This window comes from Microcaecilia unicolor, chromosome 11 (assembly GCF_901765095.1).
Source record: "Microcaecilia unicolor chromosome 11, aMicUni1.1, whole genome shotgun sequence".
In the NCBI taxonomy this organism is placed as follows: Eukaryota; Metazoa; Chordata; class Amphibia; order Gymnophiona; family Siphonopidae; genus Microcaecilia; species Microcaecilia unicolor.
In genome coordinates this window covers 106,602,901-106,626,880 of record NC_044041.1, presented here as the reverse complement: position 1 = coordinate 106,626,880, position 23,980 = coordinate 106,602,901, and the positions used below count along the sequence as shown (strand labels likewise).

At 44.5% G+C, this 23,980-nt stretch overlaps 1 protein-coding gene across 1 annotated transcript; it reads left to right on the top strand.

Moving 5' to 3' along the window:
* The first annotated feature begins 2,018 nt into the window (after positions 1-2,018).
* Positions 2,019-23,677, top strand: LOC115479602 (kelch-like protein 23). The gene is given in 6 exon segments (XM_030217620.1): positions 2,019-2,965; positions 14,280-14,314; positions 14,316-14,421; positions 14,424-14,694; positions 21,955-22,124; positions 22,127-23,677. Coding segments are annotated over 6 exon segments (1,638 nt in total). The 5' UTR covers positions 2,019-2,067; the 3' UTR covers positions 22,285-23,677.
* The last annotated feature ends 303 nt before the right edge of the window (positions 23,678-23,980 follow it).

Genomic DNA, 23,980 nt, shown 5'->3' with positions numbered 1-23,980 from the left:
AATCATGATCCTCATTGCCCAAGGCAGATTTGGTGCCTGCTACCTCTGGATTTAGCTGCCAGTGACCTGTGGGGACTGGAGTGCTTTCTGACCCTCAGAATGACCTTCAGGCCCTAGCCCTCATGGCTTGGGTGTTGAGGGATTAGAAGTTGACTTTCTTAACTGAAGGAGGGTATCTCCTGGGGTCCTGCTTGCTTCCAGGAAAAATTCTGCTAAGGTTATATAACTTCAGGTGGAGGTTTGGCATATGGTGTGAAGACAAAACCATAGATTCTTTTTCCTTTGCAGCACAAAAACTGTTTGATTACCTTCTTCATCTTTCTGAGTCCAGCCTAATAAATCAACTCTTTAAGCATTCACTTCAGTGTAATTGGTGCTTACCATCACTCTGTGGAAGGTAAGTTTATCTCTGTACAGGTTTCAGTTGTTTGTGTCATCAGGGATTTACTTTTGCTAAAGCCCCGGAACAGGCCACTGTAGTTAATCAATGTTGTCCTTGCCCAGCTGATGAAAGCTCATTTTGATCCATGTGACACCTGTTATCTGACCTGGAAGGTATTATTTTTAGTGAGAATCTCTTCAGCATGAAGGGAGACTGAGTGAGTTCCAAGCCCCAGTAGCAGATCCACCTTCCACAAGATTTCATCATAACAGAGTACTTTCCATGAATCCTAACATAGTAAATAACGGCAGATAAAGACCTGTATGGTCCATCCAGTCTGCCCAACAAGATAAACTCATCATTCCTAAGGTAGTGTTGGAGTTCCATCTTTAATTAGTCAATTGTTCTGCCAGCATTCTTGCTAAAACCCTATTCTCATCCCAGGACAAGTGCACTGCACATTTTGGACTGTCTTGGCCTTCTCGCTGGAGCAGACTAAAACCCATAATCAGTGCTTTTGATCTCAACAGGATAAGGCTGCCGTTGTTAAATGCACATTATCTAGTTGTCTAGATTGCATTTCCTTTACTTATGCCCAGGCTGGACTGAATCTGCCGTGCCGTGTCATGTCACAGCTCATCAATGTGCTACCTGAGATTAGCCTCTGTAAAGGAGATTTACAAAGCTGCAACATAGTCTTTTGTCCACACGCTCACATCTCATTACTGTCTTGAGCAGGACTCGGAACATGACAGCTCAGCTGGTTTGGTCAGACAGTCCTTCAGCATTTTGGTGTCTAAAATCCAGCTGCTTCCCCCTGGGCCCATTTTATTTCTGTTCCGGTCTGTCTCCAAATCCTGGCCTTGCTATTTGCAAGCGTGTTCCATTTCATTTTCCCCTTTTTTTGTTTTGGACAGCCTAGTAGTTAGGGATTCCCAGATGAGCATATATGATGTCCTGCTTGTCCTTGGAGAAAGTAGTTACTCACCTGTAGCAGGTGTTCTCCAAGGACAGCAGGACACTTATATTTTTACATACCCCACCCTCTTCCTCTAGAAGTTGTATATTATACTGCCCTGCAGCTGCCGGTGAATGTGAGCGCATGTGTGGTGGACAGTCCTAAGTGCTTTTAGAAAAAGAACACTGAGAATCTCAGAATGTACTTCATCAGATGATGTTACCCAGATGTAAAAATATGTGTCCTGCTGTTGTCAGAGATCACCTGCTATACTTGAAGTTGACACAGGCCAAGCAAGTAATTTAAGTGTGATGGAGTAAAACCTGTGCCAGCCCCTTCCTGTAGTCCTGGAGCCTACTACTTTCTATTCCAGCAATACCTGGGTACAGTGGAGGTGATTTCATAAAGCTCATAAATTGTCACTGGCCCAAGGTCCTGTTGCCCAGTAGTAGTTTTGTTCTGCACTGTGAAGATAGGAGCACTTAACCTACAGGAGCATGTGGTTTTTAATTCTGATCAGTTCAGAATCTAGAAGTGAAAGGAATGACTTCAGATCTGCCAAACATGTCACAGGAGTCACAGCCAGCCCAGAGTAAACAGCCTCTTATTTTTAGAACAAGCTTGCCAGCAGTGAACTATATGCTACTCTGCTGAGAGAGGACACTGACCTGAGCAGCTTTTAACCCCACAAGCAAGCAGCAAGAACTGTACACCAAAGCTGTAGCCTATGGAGACAATGGAAGAAGCTGCTGGTGACACCGTGCTGGAGGTGGGACAGCAGTGCTTCCATGTGACTAGACACCTACTGGCTGCTCATAGTAGGTATTTTGAGGCCATGTTCTACGGGGGTGCTAGGGAAAGCTCCCAGAGCCACATTACATTAAAAGAGGTGGATGTTGAAGCTTTCCAAATTCTTCTCAAGTTTACTCGGGATACTAAGGTGTCACTGAACTGCCAGAATGTTATGAGTGTACTGGAAACTGCGGACTTCTTGCAGTTTCAGAAGGTGAAGAGGCTGTGTGAGACGTTCCTGGAACGGCAGCTCCATGTGTCCAACTGTCTGGGGATGATGTCATATGCCCAACAATTTGCTTGCCCTGAGCTCTATGCAGCAGCATTCAATGTGGCCCTCACTCACTTCGCAGAGCTGATTTGCCAGGAAGAGGGGGATTTTTGTCAGATGCCTGAAGACCTGCTGCTGCAATTGCTTCAGAGTGATGATCTCTATGTCACTCGTGAAGATTTAGTCTTTGATGCAGCAATGAAATGGCTCATGGAAGATGCCAGCAGAGAGGAGCACTTTGTTGACCTTTTGGGATTGGTCAGAGTGGGCTTTCTAAGCCTCACTTTCCTTGATATCCTGCTGAAGCGTAGTAGGAGGCTTGAGGAGCATGACATCTTTGCACAACTGGTGAGGAAATTGGACAGCTGTCCTCCACCCAGCTGGAGTAATGTGGAGCAGGCTACCAAGACCAGCCGCAGCTATGAAATTTTGTATATCCTAGGAGGGAAACATGAGATGGATCAGCAGGATCTTTTTCTCTTTCATCCGAAGATGGGTACTTGGTGGCCTTGTGCCCCACTGCAGCGCAAGAACCTCACTCAGTATGCAGTGGCAGCAGTAGGTAACTGCAAAAAGTATGTTTGCATTAAAAAAGAGAGTCCTAGTCACTAAATGCTACTTTTGTCAGATTGTGGTAGGTGACTGGTATTGCCTAGCAGAACGATGATAGAATGTAAGAAAGCATGGGGCTATAAAGGTGAATGAGGTAGATGAGTAGAGATTGAGTGTAGGGTCTGTGGTTGGGCAATTGGTAGGTAAATTGAGCTAAGTGCACCTTATCTTCCCACAACTAGTCCATTGTATATAATTCTCACCTTTTTCCATGTAAAGGGTGGTGAATAAGTCTTCCTTGGCTGTGTTCTTGTATACACAGTTAACTTTACTGTGGACTTTTCATTGTGCATATAAATCTAATTTCTATTTTGGGAAAGTTTCTGCTTTGTTTGATCAATGGCTAAGTATATTTGTAATGGTGAGTGTGCTGTAAGATTTTTATCATTTTATTTCTGTGCCACCCTCTAACCCAGATAAAATCTAATTCGCCGCAGTTATGCCACTGTGTGGGGCTGCAAATGTTGTGCTGCTTTCTTCCACCCTCCTAATCCATGTTCTTTGTTGACTACAATTTAAAATTGCAGGGTCTTCAGTTTTGTTTACTCTCTCTACATGGAAAAAAATCTGTTTTATATGCAGAAAAGGCCTTGGATGTTGTCACGAAATGCCTAGCCACACTCCAGGGGTTACCCCACAGCCACTTGGGGGTCTATCCTCAGCACAGCTGATGTCCGCCTGCACCTGCTGCTTGTTCTGTACAATAGCACCCTCCTCCCACTGACTGGGTCACAACTGCCTCTGGGCAAATCTCCCGCTCTCAAATTATCACCAATGATTTCTAGGTGACTGGGGCCCCACTTGCACTGGTCCCACAGTTCCCAGAAAGCATTCACAGATCCAACACAAAGGTACATAAGCAATGCCACACTGGGAAAAGGCCAAGGGTCCCTCGAGCCCAGCATCCTGTCCATGACAGCGGCCAATCCAGGCCAAGGGCACCTGGCGAGCTTCCCAAACGTACAAACATTCTATACATGTTATTCCTGGAATTGTGGATTATTCCCAAGTCCATTTAGTAGTGGTTTATGGACTTGTTTATAAACCAGGATTCTTTATATTGTTTATTGTCTTTTAAAAATTAAACAGTGGAACAAAATAGTGCAATCAGCAACCAATCACAGGTAACTGAAATATGGATCAATTATAACACTAACTAAACATTTGTATACTGTCTAAACAGTACCTGGAAAAATCAGGACCTATAATTCACTGAGCAACTGCTGGGTGATTTCAAAATCCTGGCCAATCAGAGTCCAGTCAACAAGTTTTAAATGTATACTGCTCACAGTACTGTAGATTCACTTCTTCACTGAGTGAAACTAAAAGAGGGCATTCATTTTTCTATAACAACTTTAACATAAAACATGCATCACCTGCTGGCCAAACTAGAGCAATGCACTTCAAGGTTTAATAAAGGCAATTTTACAGGTTAAAATACACTGTTGTGTCACATATGTCTATGTGTTTTATGAAATAAAAAGTACATTATTTGGAGAATTCTGCATAGGTAGCTGCAATGACTCAACTGAGTAGTGTGGTGCAGCTTGGCTTCCCTGCCACAGTCGAAGAAGAGGGTACAGCTACATTGTTGTCCTCTGCTGCCTTGGCCCTTACTAATCATTTAAACTGTGTGGTGAACAGAAGTCTGTGCAGTTCAAAGGAACAGTTGGGATCAGGATGACAAAGGAGGAGGATGTTACCCAATTTGTAGCTGTGTACCTCCTCCTTTTCCTGTGCCATCAAGGAGAGGGGTGGATGAAGAAGTTGAATGAGTTATTATATGTGCTGTGGGTCGGGGGAGGCTAGAGAAAGGTAGATGAGTGGTTTGTGCCTTGGGAGGGGGAGGACTGGAGAAAGGTGAATGGAGATTTGTGTCTTTGGAAGTGAGGAGAGCTGGAGAAAGGTGGATGGAGGTGGCATTTGTGCCAAGGGAGCGGGGAGGGCTAGAGAAAGGTGAATGGAAGGATGTGTGCACCATGGGAAGGGGGATGGAGAAAGGCAGATGGGGGGGGGGAGGTTCTGGGGACTAGGGCAGAGAAAGGTAATGGGATTTGTGCCTGGGGATGGGATGGACGGAGAGAACTGGAGTCTTGCTGGGAGTTAAGAAGAGAGAACAGGGAGAGCAGTGAATGCTGAGGGGTGGGGAAAGAACAGTGAAAAGCACAGAGCTGCTAGCATTTAGAGAATAGGTGACTAGAGTGTGGGAGAGGAGAAATGGGAGGTATTGACTTGGAGACGGGGCAGAGAAAGCTGGGTGAAGGGATACAAGCTAAGAACCGGCGAAGGTGGAACTGGCAGAAGAAAACAGCTTTGCAGGTGGTGGGGATATTTCATGCCTAGGGGAGGAGTCAGCCCTTATAATGGGGAAATTCTCCACAAGAAAATTTAATTCCTTAGCATCCTCAACAGATCAGTCCAAAACTTGCAGGTTTATGTCCCTTGAGCAGTAAGTGGAGATAAAAAAAAAAAACAGAATTGTGAGCTCTGCCCTATAAAGGCATTGTGTTGCTCCTGTAGATCTATATTTCTCTATTTACAGCAGTGGAAGATTGTTTTTTGGTGCAGCTCCTGGTTCTGTTTTCTGTTGAGCTGTTTCCAGTTCGGTCTTGCTTCCTGGTGACTACCAGGGAGTATACCCAATGGGAATGGGTCCTTCTCTCCCTCCCCTGGGTTTCCTTCCTTCCTACCTCCTTTCCTGTCCTCTGCAGTATGAAGGACAAAACCAAACAAAAGGGGAAAGGAACTTCATACAGGAGCCCTCAAAACAGCTCAGTGAAGCTTGCTGAGCTGAAACTTCTCTCCAGTGTATTGCTTTCCAGCATAGCCTCTGAGGAGGGGAGACTTCGCTGTGAGAACTGCCTCTTCTGGTTTCTCTTGTCTTCTCCACCAACACTGATTGATTGTGATCCTGCCTGTGTTATGGGTTTACTTGCATAGCTCCCTCACTAATGGCAGCACTGGTGAAAGCAGTCAGATGCTGCTCCCAGTGCAATTCTCGTGGGCTGCTTCTGTCATTTCTCTCTCAGTGCCAGATGCCAGTATCAAATGGAGTCCTGTGCTGATCTCCTTACTGGGAGTTGCAAGCCAGAGGAGACAGGCTAAATTCAGCAGGCTCAGCTTATGCTTCTACTTCAGAAAGTGCAGGAGCAGCAATGGCCAATATTGTCTTCCCACACACCTGCCCTGGTTTTAGCTAGTGAGTTTCCTTCCTCACAAATGTCAGATTTTGGCAGATCCAGAGCACCATCTATCAGTGGAGCACAGAGGAGCTGTACCACTATCGATTCCTTTCTCTCCAAATTTTATTTGGTTGTTTCATCAGGCATACTTACTGAAGAAGAGACATGCTTCTCTGGATCTTCTTTTATCTCCAGGACCCTCATGAAGACTTAGTAGCCAAGCACAGGAGGTTGATCAGCTTGAGACTGGAACTCAAGTCTTCAGGCTGCTCCTGTGGCAGCACCATCCCCAGCTTCCAGGATGACTACTCTGAAGAATGCTTTAGAAGAGAGTGAGAGCCCTTTGGAGAACAGTGATGAACATACTGTTGTGCAGCTCTTTCACAAACATGAGCTCCCTCCTTGGAAGTTCTTAGTATTTCTTCTCCATCAGATCAAACTAGACTCAAGGGGATCCTGTTATGGCAGGTAATAAAAAGCCACCTAGAGCTGGGCTATCATAAATGGAAACCAGCCTATGAAGATCAACTCATTTTTTTTGGTGAAATTATGTTTACATGCCAAATATGAAAGCAGAATAGCAGAGATCAAAAGCACCTTACCAAGCTACAAGAAGACTGGCAACCACTTTTGGACTACTTGTCAGCCAAGATTCAGCATTGACATTCCTCTGAACATATTTCATGTATTCTACCTCCTCGTATGATACTTAGGAGTTCATTTTCAAAACAAAACAAAAAATGTCCTAAGATGGCAGATGGATGTTTTTCTCTCAGACGTCCAAGTTGTAATTTTCAATACTCCATTTTAAGATGATTTTCTCCACAGTTCATCCAAATTTCAAGGGAGTGGGAGATGGGCGGCACCAAATTATAGATGTTTTTCTGCAATAGTGGATAGAAACAAAAACATCTAGGGCCAAAAATAAGATGTTTTTGGCTTGACCCATTTCAGTTACGAATAAGTGACTAAAAGGTGCCCTAAATGGCCAAATGACCACAGTGGGATTAAGACATAACCCTCCTCTTTACTCCCACAGTGGTCACAGACCCCCTTCCACCCCCGTAAGATGTGACAGGCTTTATGACATCTTCAGATACGATGGCCATTCTTGTTAGAGCAGCAGGCAAGTCCCAGGAGTATCCTAGTGGTCAGTGCAATGCTGTAGAGAAGGAGACCGCCCTATATGAGCCCTCCAAAACTACTAATATCTACGTACCTATATATAGGTGACACCTGCAAACTTGAAGGCTGTTATAGTGGTGAGCAGTGAGACATGTTTTCTTTTTCTGTGAGGGCTCACCATACAATATAAAGGGGGTCATGGTGAAATGTGTATATTTATTTTATTTTTGTTACATTTGTACCCCACACTTTCCCACTCATGGCAGGCTCAATGCGGCTTACATATTGTATACAGGTACTATTTGTACCTGGGGCAATGGAGGGTTAAGTGACTTGCCCAAAATGTACTTGGGAACTTTAGGTGAAGTCCACTTGCAGTGCCCCCTAGACTGCTGCACTGCTCTGCTGAGATGTCTGTGTGGCTAGACTACTAAGAATGATGGCCTCCAGACATCCCAATGATTGGTTTTTGGGCGTTTTTCTCTTGGATTTCTTTTGCCCACAAAATGGTCCCAAAACCAAAACGCATTGAGCACAAATGTTTAGAAAAGGCATTTTTGAACCAAAAGGTAGATGTTTTCAAGTGGCTATGTTTGCCACTCGATTTTTTTCAGATGTTTTTAGCAAAACGTCCAAAATTGACTTAGATGTTTTATCAAAAAATACCCCTCTTAGTATAACTATTTTTAGTTGTTTCTGTTTATGTGTTTAGTTGGAAATTTTCCATAAAGAACAATTTGAAGAAAAAGAAAAGCCACCCAGAGCCTTCCCTTTCATCAAGCTTTGCTAGAATTAATTTCAGAACAGTGGGATTCGCCTAATGCAGAGCTCAGTGGGGCACACTATGGCCAACCTTTATCCCTTGGTACTGGAGGATAAGGATGGATTTGTGCAGCCTAAAGTGGATATATTGGTGAAGGCAATAAAAAAAAAAAATAGATTCCAGTTCTTGAGAGAGGGACAGCGCTTAAGGATCTGCATAATCTCAGAACCTGTCTTTAAGTCTTCAAGCTTCCATTTTTGGGGCTTATATTTTTTATTACATTTGTATCCTGCACTTTCCCACTCATGGCAGGCTCAATGTGGCAATGGAGGGTTTAAGTGACTTGCCCACAGTCACAAGGTGCTGCCTGTGCCTGAAGTGGGAATTGAACTCAGTCCTCAGGACCAAAGTCCACCACCCTAACCACTAGGCCACTCTCTACTCCAGGGTATGACTCCATTGGACCCAGTAGTCAATATTTCAGACCAGAAGTCTGAGCTCCTCTAGAAGGGGTCAGACTAGAGGCAGGGATGGTCTATTTGGCAGATTCTCTTATGATCTAATGCAATCTTCAGCAAAGGAGATGAACTTGGTGGTTTCTGTGAGGCATCTCTTGTAACTCAGGCATTGGGCTGCAGATGCACCATCAAAGTCTCGGATCCCCAAGTTGCCCTTTAAGGGTAAAGTATTACTTGGGGAAGATCTGGAGAAGGTGGTGAAGCAGCAGCTTCCTGAGGATAGGCCTAAGTCCATCTTCTTCAGCCTGGTCGCATTTTCAGGATGCAATGTGGGACAGACCAGGGTGCTCAGGTTTATTTTCAGTGTGCCCCATATTCAACCAAGGCAATTTTCCTTTTATGGGAACAAGAGAGGGTCGATGCAATGCAGTCACCTCTCCAGTGCCCCTCACTGTTCACAACAATGGGATCCTGGTCCATTCTGCAGGGATCTTGATAGGCAATAGGCTGGCCTTGTTCCTTAAGGAATGGACCTGGATTATCTCTGACCACTGGGTCTTGGAGGTCATAAGAGAGGGTTACAAATTAGTTTTCCCACCCACTCATAGATATTTTTCTTGGAGTTCCCTTGCAGTGATCTGGCAAGTAGCAAGCAGTATGCTACTCTTTGCAGGGTCTCTTGGATCTCAGAGCTGTCATTCTGGTTCCCAAGATGGTTGGGTCCAGGGAAGGTATTCCATATGCTTTGTGGTTCCAAAGAAAGAGGGCTCCATTTGTCCTATCCTGGATGTCAAGAAAGTAAATTGCACCCTTTGAGTGACTGTCAGACTTTCTAGGGCAACCTAGATTTGTGAGCCCTTGGGCCACTGCCGAGGAGCGGCAGCGGCAGGAAAACCACCCCAAACAGGAGACCAGGCAGAACTCAGACAGGCTGGTAGGAACAGGACTGGAACACCGAACTGGAGCTTCAGCTAAAGTAGAGCAGACTGGAAACAGGCAAGGCAGGAATGGCTAGGCTTCACCTTCACTTGACCGCCGTTCCCCAGAGGTTGAGCCCCCGGGTGCGGGCGGGCAGCCGGCAGGACTATGAGACAGAAGGGAAAACCCAGAACTGCAGGGTCAGCAGGTGGCCATCAAAAAGACAAGTAGCCAAGGAAACAAGCAGGAACAGAGGTCAGGCAGTAACAGTAGAATACTCCAGGAACCAAGTGGGGTCAGAGGCAGGCAGCAAATAGTAGAATACTCCAAGAACCAAGCAGGGTCAAAGACAGGATAAGAAGTAACAGGGTAGCACTGCAACAACACTCACTGACGAGAAGCTCATCAGATGACCTCTGTTGCAAAGGCAAACCAGAAAGTTCCAGGTGCTTGATAAAGGCAACCCCAGCTGAGGTCACGAATAATGGTGAGGCTTGATTGCAGGAACAACAGAGCACGGCTTGTCAAGAACAGGATCCAGGAACGGACTAGCCTGGACTGGACCGGATTTCAGGATTTTCCCCCAGGCTTCAGGATTTACACATAGACTTGGCGTGGCTGGAGAAACCCCAAAACAAGTCCAACCGGGAACATAGTCACAATCGTGACTTGATTTGACTCATACAGACCAGCTGATTGTCTTCCGTGCACAAGAAGCTCTTAAAACAAGGGCCAATAGAAATGGAGGATCTGTCTCTCTTTGGTCTTAGACTCTGGCTATGCAAACGTAAGGATATGTGGAGGATGTTATCCTACCCTCTTGCAAGCTAGGAAGCTTCTACATTGATGATGTATGCTAAGAGTTTGGAGAGTCTTTGAGAGATTGTGTTCCAGCAGATATTTGTCCCCTTTTCCAAGCCTCAGTGACTCATATTTTGGACTTTCTTCAGGAGGGCTTTAAGAAAGGCTTAGCCCTGAATTCTCTAAGGTTCAGGTAGCAGTGTTGGCCTGTTCAGGGGCTGCTTGCAAAATTCCTTGTTGGTGCATCCAAATATAGTGCATTTTTTCACAGTAGTCAATGGCTAAACCTTCAATTAGGGCCATATATCTGAAGTGAAATCTTAATCTGGTTCTTAAAGCTCTTCAGTGGCTGCTTTTTGATCCCCTGAATTCTCTAAAGGTTCAGGTAGCAATGTTGGCCTGTTTCAGGGGCTGCTTGCAAAGTTCCTTGTTGGTACATCCAGATATAGTGCATTTTTTTCACAGGAGTCAAATGGCTAAAACCTTCAATTAGGGTCATATATGTGAAGTGGAATCTTAATCTGGTTCTTAAAGATCTTCAGTGGTTGCTTTTGAACCCTGAAAAAGGTGACCCTGAAGGATCTCACTTTGAAGACAATATTTTTGGAAGATATTACTTCAGCTGGAAGGATTTCTGAACTTCAAGCTCTTTGTGTAGAGACCCTTTCCTCAGATTTATGGAAGCCTGGGGTGTCTATTCATACTGTTCCTTCTTTCTTTCTGAAAAATAGTATCTCCATTTAATTTGAACCAGCCGCTGCTTCTTCCCTCCAGGTGAGAAGACTGTGGTCAATTGGTGCCTTGAATTATTGGATGTCTAGTGGGTACTGGTGATATACTTGAAGATACTAATGATTTATGTAGGTTTTGTATTTTGGGGAGGCCATACTAAAGAGCAGGCATTCTCTAAGGCTGCAATAGCTTATTGGCTGAAAGACATGATTGCTCAGTGCATCTCTGGTGGGCAAGCCAGTGCCTCCAGTTTTGAAGGATCATTCAACTAGGTGTATTGCAACATCTTGAGCAGAGTTGCAAACTGTTTCTCCAGCAGAAATCTGCAGATCAGCGATATGGTCTTCCCTTCATACATTTGTGAAGCACTGCAGTTTGGATGTGGGTGCTAGAGATGACGCTTCCTTGGGAGCTTCAGTACTTACACCATACTGACTCCCTCCCACTTAGGAACTGCTTGATACTCACAGGTTCTGGACTGGTATGTTGAGAACACTAAGGAAAATTTCTTTTAGTCTTAACAGACCAGTCCAGGTTCCCACCTTAAGTTGTGTCCTGACTTTTAGGAGAGTCAGCTATGTCTTCTATGTCAAAGTTATTCTTGCTACAGTTATTTAAAAAATGAAGAGGAGAGAAAGGTTGATCATTTGCTTCTTGTTTCTTCAAGGATGTATAAAGAAGGAAGGACATTTTTACACATGCAGTTAAGCCCTCACTGGTCCCACTGCTTTATTAACAAACTACTGATCTGAGGGAGCTGCACAGTGCCTTAGGGAGACAGAATTGTGAACTGTGCCCTATATCTCCACCTGCTGGTCAATGGACATCCTGGACTGGTCTGTTGGTACTAAAGGAACGAAAATTCAGGTAGTAAGATTATGTTTTTCAATATACAGAATTTTCAAATATTGAGTGTAGAATTCCCCAGGAGTAACAATCAGCTCAACAATGTGTGTATTGGCATTTTTACACTAGAGCAGAGGTTCTAAGCATGCAGTATGTGCACCCCAAGGGGTATGCTAGACCTCAGCAGGGGGTAGGCAGCAGATCGTCCTCATCTCCCTCCTGCTGTCACCCCTACCTCTGCTGCTTCTCAAGACTAGCAACAACAGCAACAAAACAACCTGAAGCAGTCCCAGGGCCACAGTTTCCATCCATGCATTGTTGGCTGTCCTGGTCCCCTGCCCCTTTTGACAATTTCCTGGTGAAACTGGTGATGTGAGTACAGAGACAGTAGCCCTAAGAAGCAGCAGCTGTGGCCAGGGTGACAAAAAAGTGAGGGTAGACATAGGAGAGGGGGAGAGAGGAGAGATGGCAAGACGCTGGATGGAAGGTGGGAGAGCGGATAGAATTAGTGAAGACTGGGAAGAAGAAGAATGGGAATAGGAGAGCCAGAGTGAAGGAAAGAGATGAAAAGCTGTAGGTAGACACAGTAAAAAGAGGAAAATTGAACACTGACTAGAAAGAATGAATTAAATATGGACAGAGAGGCAGAAAAAATAAGTTGAAGAAGCTAAAAGGAGGAGAGAGTTAAGAGAAGATGAAGGAAAGCAGAAACTGGAGCTCAGACCAACACATTAGAAATATAAAATAACCAGACAACAAAGGTAGAACAAGTAATTTTATTTTTTGTTTGTGATTAGAATATGTCAGTGTTTGGAATATCCATTTCAAAATCTATGCTGAATAGAACTTGGGGGTATTTGGTTGAAATTTGACTTAGAGGTACTTGCCTTGAAGATGTTGAGAAATGCTGCACTAGAGGGGCTGTTTCTGGCAGCCTATTTTATAAAAGTATATAAGAGGCTTAAAATAAACATCTTCTTGGATTTCTCATATAGGCATCCTATTATAAAATCAGGCCCTTAAAGTAGATTTACCCTGATATCTGCATCAGCTAACATAAGACTAGCATGGGGCACTGGCTGAGTAAGAGCATGTACAGCATGTCCAACATTTGGCAGATCTTTCACCACCTGCACACTGATACCCTTGGCTTCCCTCCGTCCCTTTTCTGTATGCAAGATGGGTTAAGATATTCCAGTCTGCTAGTGTACTGTAATCTCATCACCAATATGCACCTGCTTTGGTGGCAGTGGTATCCAATGGTAAAGCCTGGAGGGGTGATGGGCATGCTTGAGGGTAGTAGAGATGCAGGCATCCTGCTGTCCGGCCCTTCCTCCAAATCCAAGCAGAGTGCCTCTGGTAACAATTGTAGAAATTGATCCTGCCACACACATTGCCTGTAATACAGTGGGACCCTCTGAAAGAATGGGAGCACCTCAGATCTTGTGGAGAAGGACCACCAATTACTTGTATAATAACTACATGAGTTAACCCTACTATCAGCACTAAGTAATGGACCAGTCCTGTATTACTTTTTCTTACCTTCCCCTAATCTGCCTTGCCTTACATCAGTCCATCAGGGAATTGTCATCTCCTAACTTCTTCCCATCCAGCTCTCATCAGAGTCACCTAGTGCAGCCTCTTTTTACACCATTCTATCCAGTTCTCATCAGGGAATCACCAAGCACAGTCTCTCTATACTATCCAATCCATCAGGTAGCCATTACATACTTCCCCTTTCCTTGTGCCTTCCCATCTAGCAGTCATCATGAACAGAATACAATGGTAGAAAAAGACTGTATGACCTATCCAAAACAACAATCCAGTCTCTACAACCTTTTCCCTGCAGAGACTCTCTATTCCAAGCTTTATGGAAATCAGATATAGTCTCATTTCCACCAACTCCACCACTCTTTCCATAAGAAATATGTCCTTAGATTACTCCACCTCATCTATGCTCCCTTATTCCAGAACTTCTTTTCCATTGAAAGAAGCCTCTCCTTATTCTTTTAATCATTTCTTATCAGGGCAAGAGCCATCATACACAAATTTTCACCTCTTTTATATCCATCTGTTTCTTATCGGAGGCATCATGCATCTTCTCCATATGACACTCAGGAAGTCATTGTGCACTGCCTTTCTGTTTCCAATCCAGTTCTCATCAGGAAGTCATTGTACAAACCTATCCTTATTTTTTCTATCCAAATCCAATCAGAGAACTGTCATATATAGAGGGCCGGATTGGAATTCCTTTTCATCATTAGAGGTTATGGGCAAATTTTGGCATGTAAGCCTTTTTCTGCACGGACATCCCCTGGAGCAATGTTTCTTTTTTTGGTATGATGGTGTGAAAGAATGCCTTGCTCAGAGCTGTCTCTGGTGTGGAGCTGTGACTGGCTTCTGACCTTTAATTCTTTCTTCCTCTCCTTTTACCCTCAGGGAATTTAGTGTTTGTAACTGGAGGCTACTTCCGGGAGAGAGTTTGTGTGGTACAGTGTAGACTGGGTGATCATCTATGATTGCAGTGAGAACCGTTGGTTGGAGGGTCCTGCCATGAAGCACTCTCGAAGCTGTCACTGTGCTGTGGGGCTGGAATACACCTTTATGTGCTGGGTGGAAGCACAGATGATGGTGTGATCGCTGATGTGGAACGACTGGCACTGGTGGACTCATGCTGGGAGAGCACTAGTCCCATGGTGAAGCCTGTAGAGAGGGCAGCAGCCACCAGTTTTGGCACCAAGCTTTATGTGGTCTGTGGTCGAGATGCGAATGGAGACGTTTATGGTGGTGTGCAGAGACTGGATATGGAGAAAGACATCTGGGATGTGATCTCATTCTCTCCCCTCCCAGGTGAGTATTCTCTCTTCCTTCTCCCCCACTTCTGCAGGTGATTGATGTCATTTTCTCTTCCCCAGAAGGTAAGGGATGTCATTTTCTCCCCTCTCTGTGAGTGAAGTCAGTGGACCAGTGAAGGCCCTGGACCATAGGAGCCAGCTATGGATGCTGTGGATGCTTGAGCACCACCAATATTGGACAAACTCCTCAACTGTATCCAGGGAGCAATAATTTCCATTGGGTTTAGCACCCACAATAATTTTGAAAAGTTGGCTCCTATGGCCTGGACAGTGTACTTTGTACATCAGCTCGATGCCTTGAGAAAATAATTTGTAAAACCTGAAAGCTGTTTCCAAGTGTTTGGCCAAATAATATAGAATTGATTTAAAAGGACTTAACAGAGATGTACGTTTTTTAACTCACTACTGCAAATAATTTTACTGCCAATCCAACAGCACCTTATCACTCTAACACATCAAACCCCATGCTTTTTCCATGTCCCCCCTCACTCCACCACCATTCCTCTGTTTACATAGGTGAAAGAGGTTGAGTCTTGACCATAGGCAGAGTATGCATGCGCATTCACACCAGCAGTGTTCCCTTTTTCAGTGTTTCCCAGACTTTTATTTAATATGACCCTGTTTTAACAAGAATTAATCCTAGATGATAATGAAAACAAAAATAGCAGACCCCCTATCCCCCTCCTTCATCCATTTCCTTCTCCCCCCCCCCCACCACCACCATAAGGAAGAAGGCAACAGCAGTGGTGTCAACAGTGTCAGCAAGTCAGTACAAGGATATGTGTTTTAGTGTGTGCTCACAGACCCCAGTACTGTGCGTGGGTTTCAAGTCTAGCAGAAAGCCCATTCAGGAAGAGGGGACAAGATCCGTGAATGTATACTGACCCACAGGCCCCATACTGACTGCCACTAAAGGGCATCTACTTCTGTGGAGGTCCAGAAAGAGGGGGAGCCCTATTGCTGTGACTCCATCCACTGATGATGTGACCCCATTTAGGGTCATGACCAACATTTTGGGAATCACTGCTGTAGACCCATCCCATCTTTGGAGAGCCACTGGTGAAAGATATGGGAGAAGTGCAGAAGCGTGCATTCAGAACTCCCTGCCAACAGGGTCTGCTTCCTTGACCGCAATCTCCTTAGTAAATTGTTTATGATAAGAAAAGGAATACAGCAGTGCTGGCTTCATTACCTGGGCAGAAAGCCCTAAAGTATTCTTACATGTGCTTCTTGTCATGAAGCTGTGAGGCACTTCTACTGCCATTGGACCAGACTATCCATCTCCCCTAACAAGTGTGAGTGCCCAGTCTGTGTCAATAATGAGGAATGGTGCACAAGAGAAGAGTTATGAGCCGAAGGCTCAGGCCAGCACACATGCCTGTGTGTACCTCTCACACTTTCTCTTCTCTGGCACCTACTGGGGACAGGGAGGAGAGACTAAGAAACAGGGCCAGCTTAACCATTAGACAAAGCAGTCATCTAGGGCAGCAGCTTCTGGGAATGGCAAAGAGCATATGCAGTAAAATAAAACCAATATATCCCAACAGCCAGAAGACTCACAAAAATCACCATCAGGTACTTTTACCCACAGGGGCAGTAGTTAATTTTCATATAGCCCATTTACATGGACAATCCGAGGCTTATGGAAATTCCTCTCATGCATGGACATCAGTTGGCAGAGAGGAGATTTGCCTATGGAAAAATATACAGCCTGTCTCAAATACAAGTCATGTAATAACTGAATTCTCTGAGGACACACAGGATGCTATATACACACTGATAGAGCCCCAGTCACTGTTTCTCAACGCTGAGTGGGAGTCTTCCACCTCCTGCCAGTAGGGGGTGCTTTTCCACTATCACATTTTCAATAGAGAGGGACAGGCAAGCTATGCAAGACTCCAGTGATCCTGCATGCCCCAACAATTGAAAACACAATGTCGAAGGCCCCCCTCCTTCCCTCCCACTGACAGTAATACAGTTGGAGGACTCCTGCTCAGCTTAGAGGGAACAGTGGCCCAGTGCGGAGATGCTCCCCAGCATTATTTTCTAGAAGCTATTGGAAACTTGTTACCATGCATGTATGCATCTTCCTGCCCACCAACGTCATATGGGACTAAGCCAGTCATCTTTCCATGGAGCAGAAAGGCCATGCCTTTACAATCTCCCCTCAGCTTGCATCGATTCCTCTTCATTTGCACTTTTCGTGTCAGCAACATTATTATTTGGTCCAGTCATGTGTTTGTGCAGGGCCAGTGCCATTTCTCCTCTTAATGTCTCAGGAAGTTTTTCAGCATTTATACGTTTCCTTTCTTTTGCCATGGCTTACTAGGCCGTCTTAGACCTTGAGCTTCCTGATCGGGGTAACATTTTGTCAAAATCAAATGATTTGATTTTGCCTTGGTTATTGTTTTTTGTTGTTGCTTTTTTTTCAGATGTCCCGAAAAACTCCCAGTGGTTTTAAAAAGTGCTTTCTGCTCCAAAACCATGTCCCTCACACACCCTCATAATGTGGCTGAATGTCTGGCGCCCTCTTCTTGTAAATTCTGTCTGTAGATATCAAGGAAAAGTATTAGAGGGCATGAGAAGTACTGCAAGTAAATTTTTGGCACCGAGAAGGCATTAGAGGCTCCTGGAGCTGCATCAGACACTGGAGATGCTTTAACACTGAGGAGGCGTCCACCCACCTTTACGCTGAGTGTCAGCAGCAGCCACTGGAATCAAGCTTCCCCATCCTGAAAGCAGGAAAGGATTCAACTTTGTCCTAGTCAATGCTGAGGAATCCCAATGCCATGCCAAGAAGTATCAACATTGCCCCCCCCCCCCCCTTGTGGCATTGAAGCACCATGACATTGAAATCCTTAATACCCAAGAAGCACCCATGCTGTGAGGGTTGCTCACCATCCAACGACGAAGTGAGCACAACAGTTTCCATTGAGTCTGGACCAGGGCATTGATTAAACCCCAGTGACTTTGAGGGAAGTCACTACATCAATTGAGCCCCACCTTTAACAATAGCTCCTCGTAAGGAGTGGATTGCGGCTATTCTCCAGGAGGAGATGGGGCACCCTCTGGCTTGACATGATGCACAGGTATTGAGGGCTTTGATGTTAGAACCGTGTGAAGCCCCAGCCCATCCTGAAGGTCCATGGTCTGCTTATCGCATGTTCATTGACACCAGTTCTCCACAAGGTGTTGGAGTTGTTGCCCATTGAGACAGTGTCATTGTACATTCCACTGGGGGAGAAAACCTCAGGGCCTGGGAGATCACCCATTCCTTAGCGCCCCCGTCTAGGCTTGACCAACTTGTCAGCAGACCAAGGCAGGTACAGGGGAGAAGTACTTTTACAAGCCTAATTTGGACTGCTCCTGGATGTCTGAAGGGGCACCAGAAGTCCTCTCAGAGAAAAGGGGGGGTCCCTTGGTATTCCTTCAGACCCCTCCCCTCCCCATGAGGAGCTCTTCTTTGCGATTTTGTCAAATGGCCAAATCCATTTCATCTGATTTAGAAACTGAGGATGAGCCCAGGACCAAGTTATTGCACATAATCAAGTTTGACTTTTCTCCTCAAAGGATGCTGTGAAATTGCTCATGCACAGACTCCTCAGAAGTATAAAGATGAAGTAGTGGGAGTCCCCCTCTCTGTACAGCCTATACACAGGAAAGCTGACATTATTGGGTCCAGAAGGCTCCCGAAATTGAGAAGCTTCAACTTCCTCACCATTCAATGGTGGTTGAATCTGTTCTCAAAATAACCAAGAGTTGTAAGACTCAATCCTTGGTACCTCCAGGGAGAGAGGCTCAGACACTGGAGTCTTTTGGGAGAAAGATTTTGCACAATGCTATGCTCACTTCCTACATACATTCTTACAAGCTCTGCATGAGCATGCATTTATGGAGCTTAGTGACAGAGTTCACAGATACTCTAACACCTGAGAAGGCTACAGAACTCCACTAGCTAGTAGCCAAGCAGCAGGAGTGCAAAAAGCACATGGCTCAAGCAACGTATGATGCTTTCGATGTGGTGTCCAGGGCCATCACTATCGGTTTTGGGATGTGCAGGCTGCATGTCTCAAACCTGGAGCCAGTGGTTCAAGAAAATCTGGCAGATGTTCCATGCTGGGGAGACGAGCTTGTATGTGACAAGGTGGAGGAGGTCACTGACCCTATCAAAAGAGTACTGATACCATAAAGTCACTGTCCTGGCACACTCCTGGCTCAGCCTCTGCTTCCAGGAGGTACTCTGGCAGAGGAAGGTCTACTGTTCTCAAGGACATAGATTCCTACTGCACTCTCGTCCATCCCAGACCACCCAGTACTCTTGCTCCTGCCTACAGCAGCAGAGAGCTCAGAAGTCCCACTCTGCTCCCCATTTAAAGCCAAGGATAAGCTTTTGACTGGTTCCAGGAAAGCATAGCCATCATAAATGTAGCCAAGAAAGGTGGCCCCTTATAACTTCAGACAAACAAAAAAATCTCTGTGTGATACAATGGAAATGTCCAATTTATTCAATACTCATCCAAACAAAATGCACACAAAAAATGCAGTAGTAAACCACATTTCTTCTATATTCAATCCAGCATTGGTTTTTAAAGCGCCTGTGGTATAGTTAAATTATCAGCACCAACAGAGAACATCGTTTCACCGGAAAATATACAGCTTCATCAGGGTCTTGAACTGTACAGGCAACCAATTTTGCAGTTGCTGTGTATGTGGCAAAGATAAACTTACATCTAGGCCTGGCGCTGCCCATATAACTTCAGACCAGTGGATTCTCAAAATAATCCACACAGGCTACACTCTGCAATTGGAAATCAGGCCACAACACTGTTTACCAAGTTAAGCTATCAGCACCAGAAGCTGCTTACAAAAGAACTCTCTTCCCTTTTGCAGGCCAAAGCAGTCACGCCTGTTCTACCTTAGGAGAAAGGAAAAGGGGTTTTATTTCAAGTACTTCTTCGTCACAAAGAAAGCAGGGAAATTCCATCCCATCCTAGACCTAAGGGCTCTGAACAGATTCTTAGCAAACTAAAGGTTCAGGGTGATTTCTAAGGCACTCTACTTCCCATGCTTCAGGAACAAGATTGGCTATGTTGCCTGGACTTACAGGACACCTACACCCACATACTGATATATCTCAGTCACATGAATTATCTCAGATTTCAAGTAGGGAAATACAACATCCTGTCATTTGGCCTTATGTCAGCTCCCAGGATCTTCACAAAATGCTTAGCAGTATTTGCAACATCTCTACACAGACTGGGTGTTCATGTGTTGCCCTACCTAGATGATTGGCTGATAAAGAGCACATGAAAGGAAAAAGCGCAAGTATCTATTCTCGGAACTATTTGGGTGTTGGAGCTACTAGGGTTTGTCATCAACTACCCCAAGTACCATCTAAATCCTGTTCAAAGATTGGAGTTCATAGAAGCCCTACTATACATGACTTAAGCTAGTCTTGCTCCCAGACCTGTGTATAGAAACGATTTCAGCAGAGCCAGCATGTATCAGCTCAACAGATGATGACAATGCTAGACCAAACGGCCTCAACTGTCCACGACACCCAAGGCACACTCTTAGTTGAGGACAGCTCAGTGGACTCTAGCTTCCCAATGGTCTTAAACCACAGGGAACTTAGCAGATGTCATCACTGTCACTCCTTCCCTCAAGAGTCTCTGTTGTAGTGGCTCATTCGCAGGAATTTGTAGTCCCCTATTCCAAATTCCTCCATCCCACAATTGTCTGGCAGACAGGCTGAGTTGGGTCATGCAATCTCATTGAGTGATCACTAAATATGGGCATAGGCCAAGAGATCTTCTGAGCATGCGGCACCCCTTTGGTAGACCTCTTTGCCACAATCCTGAACAACAAAGTCTCCCAGTACTATTCCAGACTAGGATCATGCAACAAACTGGCCTTGGATGCCTTTCTCTTCAACTAGGGAAGGGCTTTCTGTACTCATGTCCTCCAATACTGCTCAAAGTGAAAACTCTCCTGAAAAGCAAGCCAAAGAAACCATGATACTCATCATTCCATTTTAGCTGAAGCAAATATGGTTCCCTCTGCTCCTGGAACTAGCTAGCCAGGATCCGTGGAGACAGGAATGATTTCTGGCCCTCATCTTGCAAACCGAGGGATTCTTCTTGCATCCCAGGCTTCAATCCCAGTACAGATCCCTACGGCACTCCACTATTCACCCTCCTCCATTGAGAAAAATGGCCATTTAACCCTACCCTCTGTTTTCTGTCCAATACCAATTCCTAATCTACAGAAGGTGTTGGTGAAGCACTTCAGCAGTAGATGTGAAGACTGTCCAAAAAAGAACAATTCAATATAAGGTAAGTTCTTGGCTTTCAACACATGTGAATTTTCTGCTTTGAACTGAGGTTATATGGACACTCTTCTTTTGGTGCAATGATAGATAACGGTGACCACTGAATCTGGTGTGGTCACACTGTATTTTCTGAGCACTAAAAAAAAAAAGTAATATTAAAATAAAAGGATTTTTTTAGAGGTGATATTTGATATAACCTGAGTGTTTGTGAATGATAAATCATATTATTTGCCTCAGGATTGTTATAAGTGTTTTGGATATTTATGCATCCCACGTTTTTGTTTTGAGAATGCATATTCATTGAGGAAATCTGAAAACTTGACCTGGCAAGGGCCAAGGTTGGACATCTCTGCTCTATACATTTGCAGAGCTGCAACACAGTCATCAGTCCACACATTCACATTTCACTACTGCCTAGAACAAGACTTCAGAATTTATTCAGCGTCTAGAATCAAACTGCACCCTCTAGACCCTTTTTGTTTCTGCTCCAGGCTGTCAAAAACCAAACCAAACCCATTTATTGGTTACACATTGCTTGTTGCAGGTTTTTTGTTTTGTTTCAGATAGCTTGGTAGCTAGGGATTCCAATCAGTGTGTATATAGCATCCTTCTTGTCATTGGAGAAAGCAAAGTTACTCACTCATAGCAGGTGCTCTCCGAAGACAGCAGATGCATATTCACACTGTTCTGCTACCTCCACCTGGAGTTAAATTCCATCCAGCTTCAGTATTAGACTGGCTTGGTCCCACATGACGACGACAGACAGGAAGAAGCACACATATGCTGTAGAACACTTCCAAAAGCTTCTGGAAAATAATGTTGGGAAGTGTCTCTGCACTAGGGCTCCATCAGTGTGAACATGTATCCTGCTGTCCTTGGAAAACACCTGCTACAGGTAACTTCACTTTGCCTTTTCTTTTGGGCTCAGATATGATCTTTGTGCCACCTTCCTTAATGGCGCACTCTACACTGTTGGAGGGCAAGCCTTTCGCCTGGATGTGGACACAGATGAATGGACACTGTTGAACGAGGAGTGTCTGAGTGGCAAGTTCTTCATGGGCTGCAGCACAGCAAATGGGCGAATCTACCTCCTGGGGAGTGTCGAGGAAACATCATGGCCATTCCCAGTATGGTATTGTATGACCCATATGTGGACCTGTGTCGTGTGGTAGAGGACTCTGTGCCATGCCAACTCCCCATTCGTGGATGTGTGACAATCCGACGCTTTGATGTGTCATCAAACCTAGAGCAGCATTAACCAAGAAGAAGACTGAGTGTCATGGGAAAACTAGAAGGAACAGGTTCAGTCTCTTGCCTATTGCCGTTGACACTGTAGATCATGTGCTGTATCTGTTCACCAACAAGATTCACTAAGTTTATTTTATGATAAGTTCTACACAGATTTGCTCCTACACATGCACTTTGTTTAAATAGGTTTGCTTTCTTGATAATAATAATTAATGTTGGAAGTCAATAGCTTGGGCTAGCTGCAGGTCTCAAATTACCTGTTCTGCCACCACCCTCCTGCAAATGGAAGCACAAGCTGCTGGCTAGGGCAGGGAGATAAGCTTGACAGTGTGGAAACCAACAGGAAAAATGACTTCCAGATAATTAACAAACCTTTTCTGACGTGCTTTATTTCAGATAATATGACCTATGAGGCCTAGGTTTGAACCTTTCCAGTATAAATCACATCAATCTGTGTACAGCTTCTGGCTCAAAATACAATTATCCTCTAATCATGCAGAGTCAACAATGTACAATCAGTATATAGACCGTCTTATGTTCAACATAGTCATTCAGTCTATACAAAGAAAGAGAAAATAATTTCCCAAAGCCATTCTGGTGAGTCATGTAGCGCTGAATTCCTGGGCTGAGAATGGATGAGCCACAGTTTAACCACACTTTGTCTGTAGCTTTTGACTATAGATGTGACTTGCTGACCATGGTTAGGAAGGATGGGCTATGGTAAAACATAATACTATGAAGGTGACTGCAGACCATGGCTGGGAATGGTTAAAACAGGAACTGCCACATTGGGTCAGACCAAAGATTCATGCAGTCTCTGACAGTCGCAAGCAGCAGATACTTAGAGGAAGGGCATAATAAACATGACCTGTGTAGAGTTGTTGATTGCCTACCTTCCCAGTTTTCAGCAGTCATGTTTAGGGAAACAGTGCATCTGTTATGTTCAATAGCCTATAACTGACTTCTCTTCCAAAAATATGGCTGATCCCGATATTTCCTGATGTAGTCGTAGGAAGGAATTTCTTACATTGAAAGTTTGTATATTAGCTGTAGGAGAAATAGGTGGGATTTTTGACCTTAGGTTGACATGCAGGCTATATTATATATTATTGATCTAAGAGATCTGGTTTTATTTAAGCATATTATGTTAAATTTTCTTTTCTATTCCCCATTGATGCAGACTATAAATATTTTTTGTTTTGCATTTGTACTGAATTCAAATAAAAATGATTGAAACAATTTGTCTGATCCCTTTTTAAACCTATGTTCCTCCACAATACCCAACTGTGTAGCATGAAGCAAGATTTTGTTGAGCTTGTTGTTAATCTAGAGTGGAGGAGTGGCCTGGTGGTTAGTGTGGTGGACGTTGGTCCTGGGGAACTGGGTTCGATTTCCACTGCAGGCACAAGCAGTTCCTTGTGACTCTGGGCAAGTCACTTAACCCTCCATTGCCCCAGTTACAAATAAGTACCTGTAGATAATATGTAAGCCACATTGAACCTGCTATGAGTGGGACAGCACGGGGTACAAATGTAACAAAAAAAAGCCACTAATACTTTTATTGAGTGCTGCCTAGGTCTTCTATTACAAGACACAGCAACTAACACTTATCTATTTATTAATCTTACCAAGGCCTTGGCTGCTGTAAAGGCAAAGGGCAACCTCACTTCAGCTGCTTGCTGTCAGTCTCTGCCTTTTATAGGGTT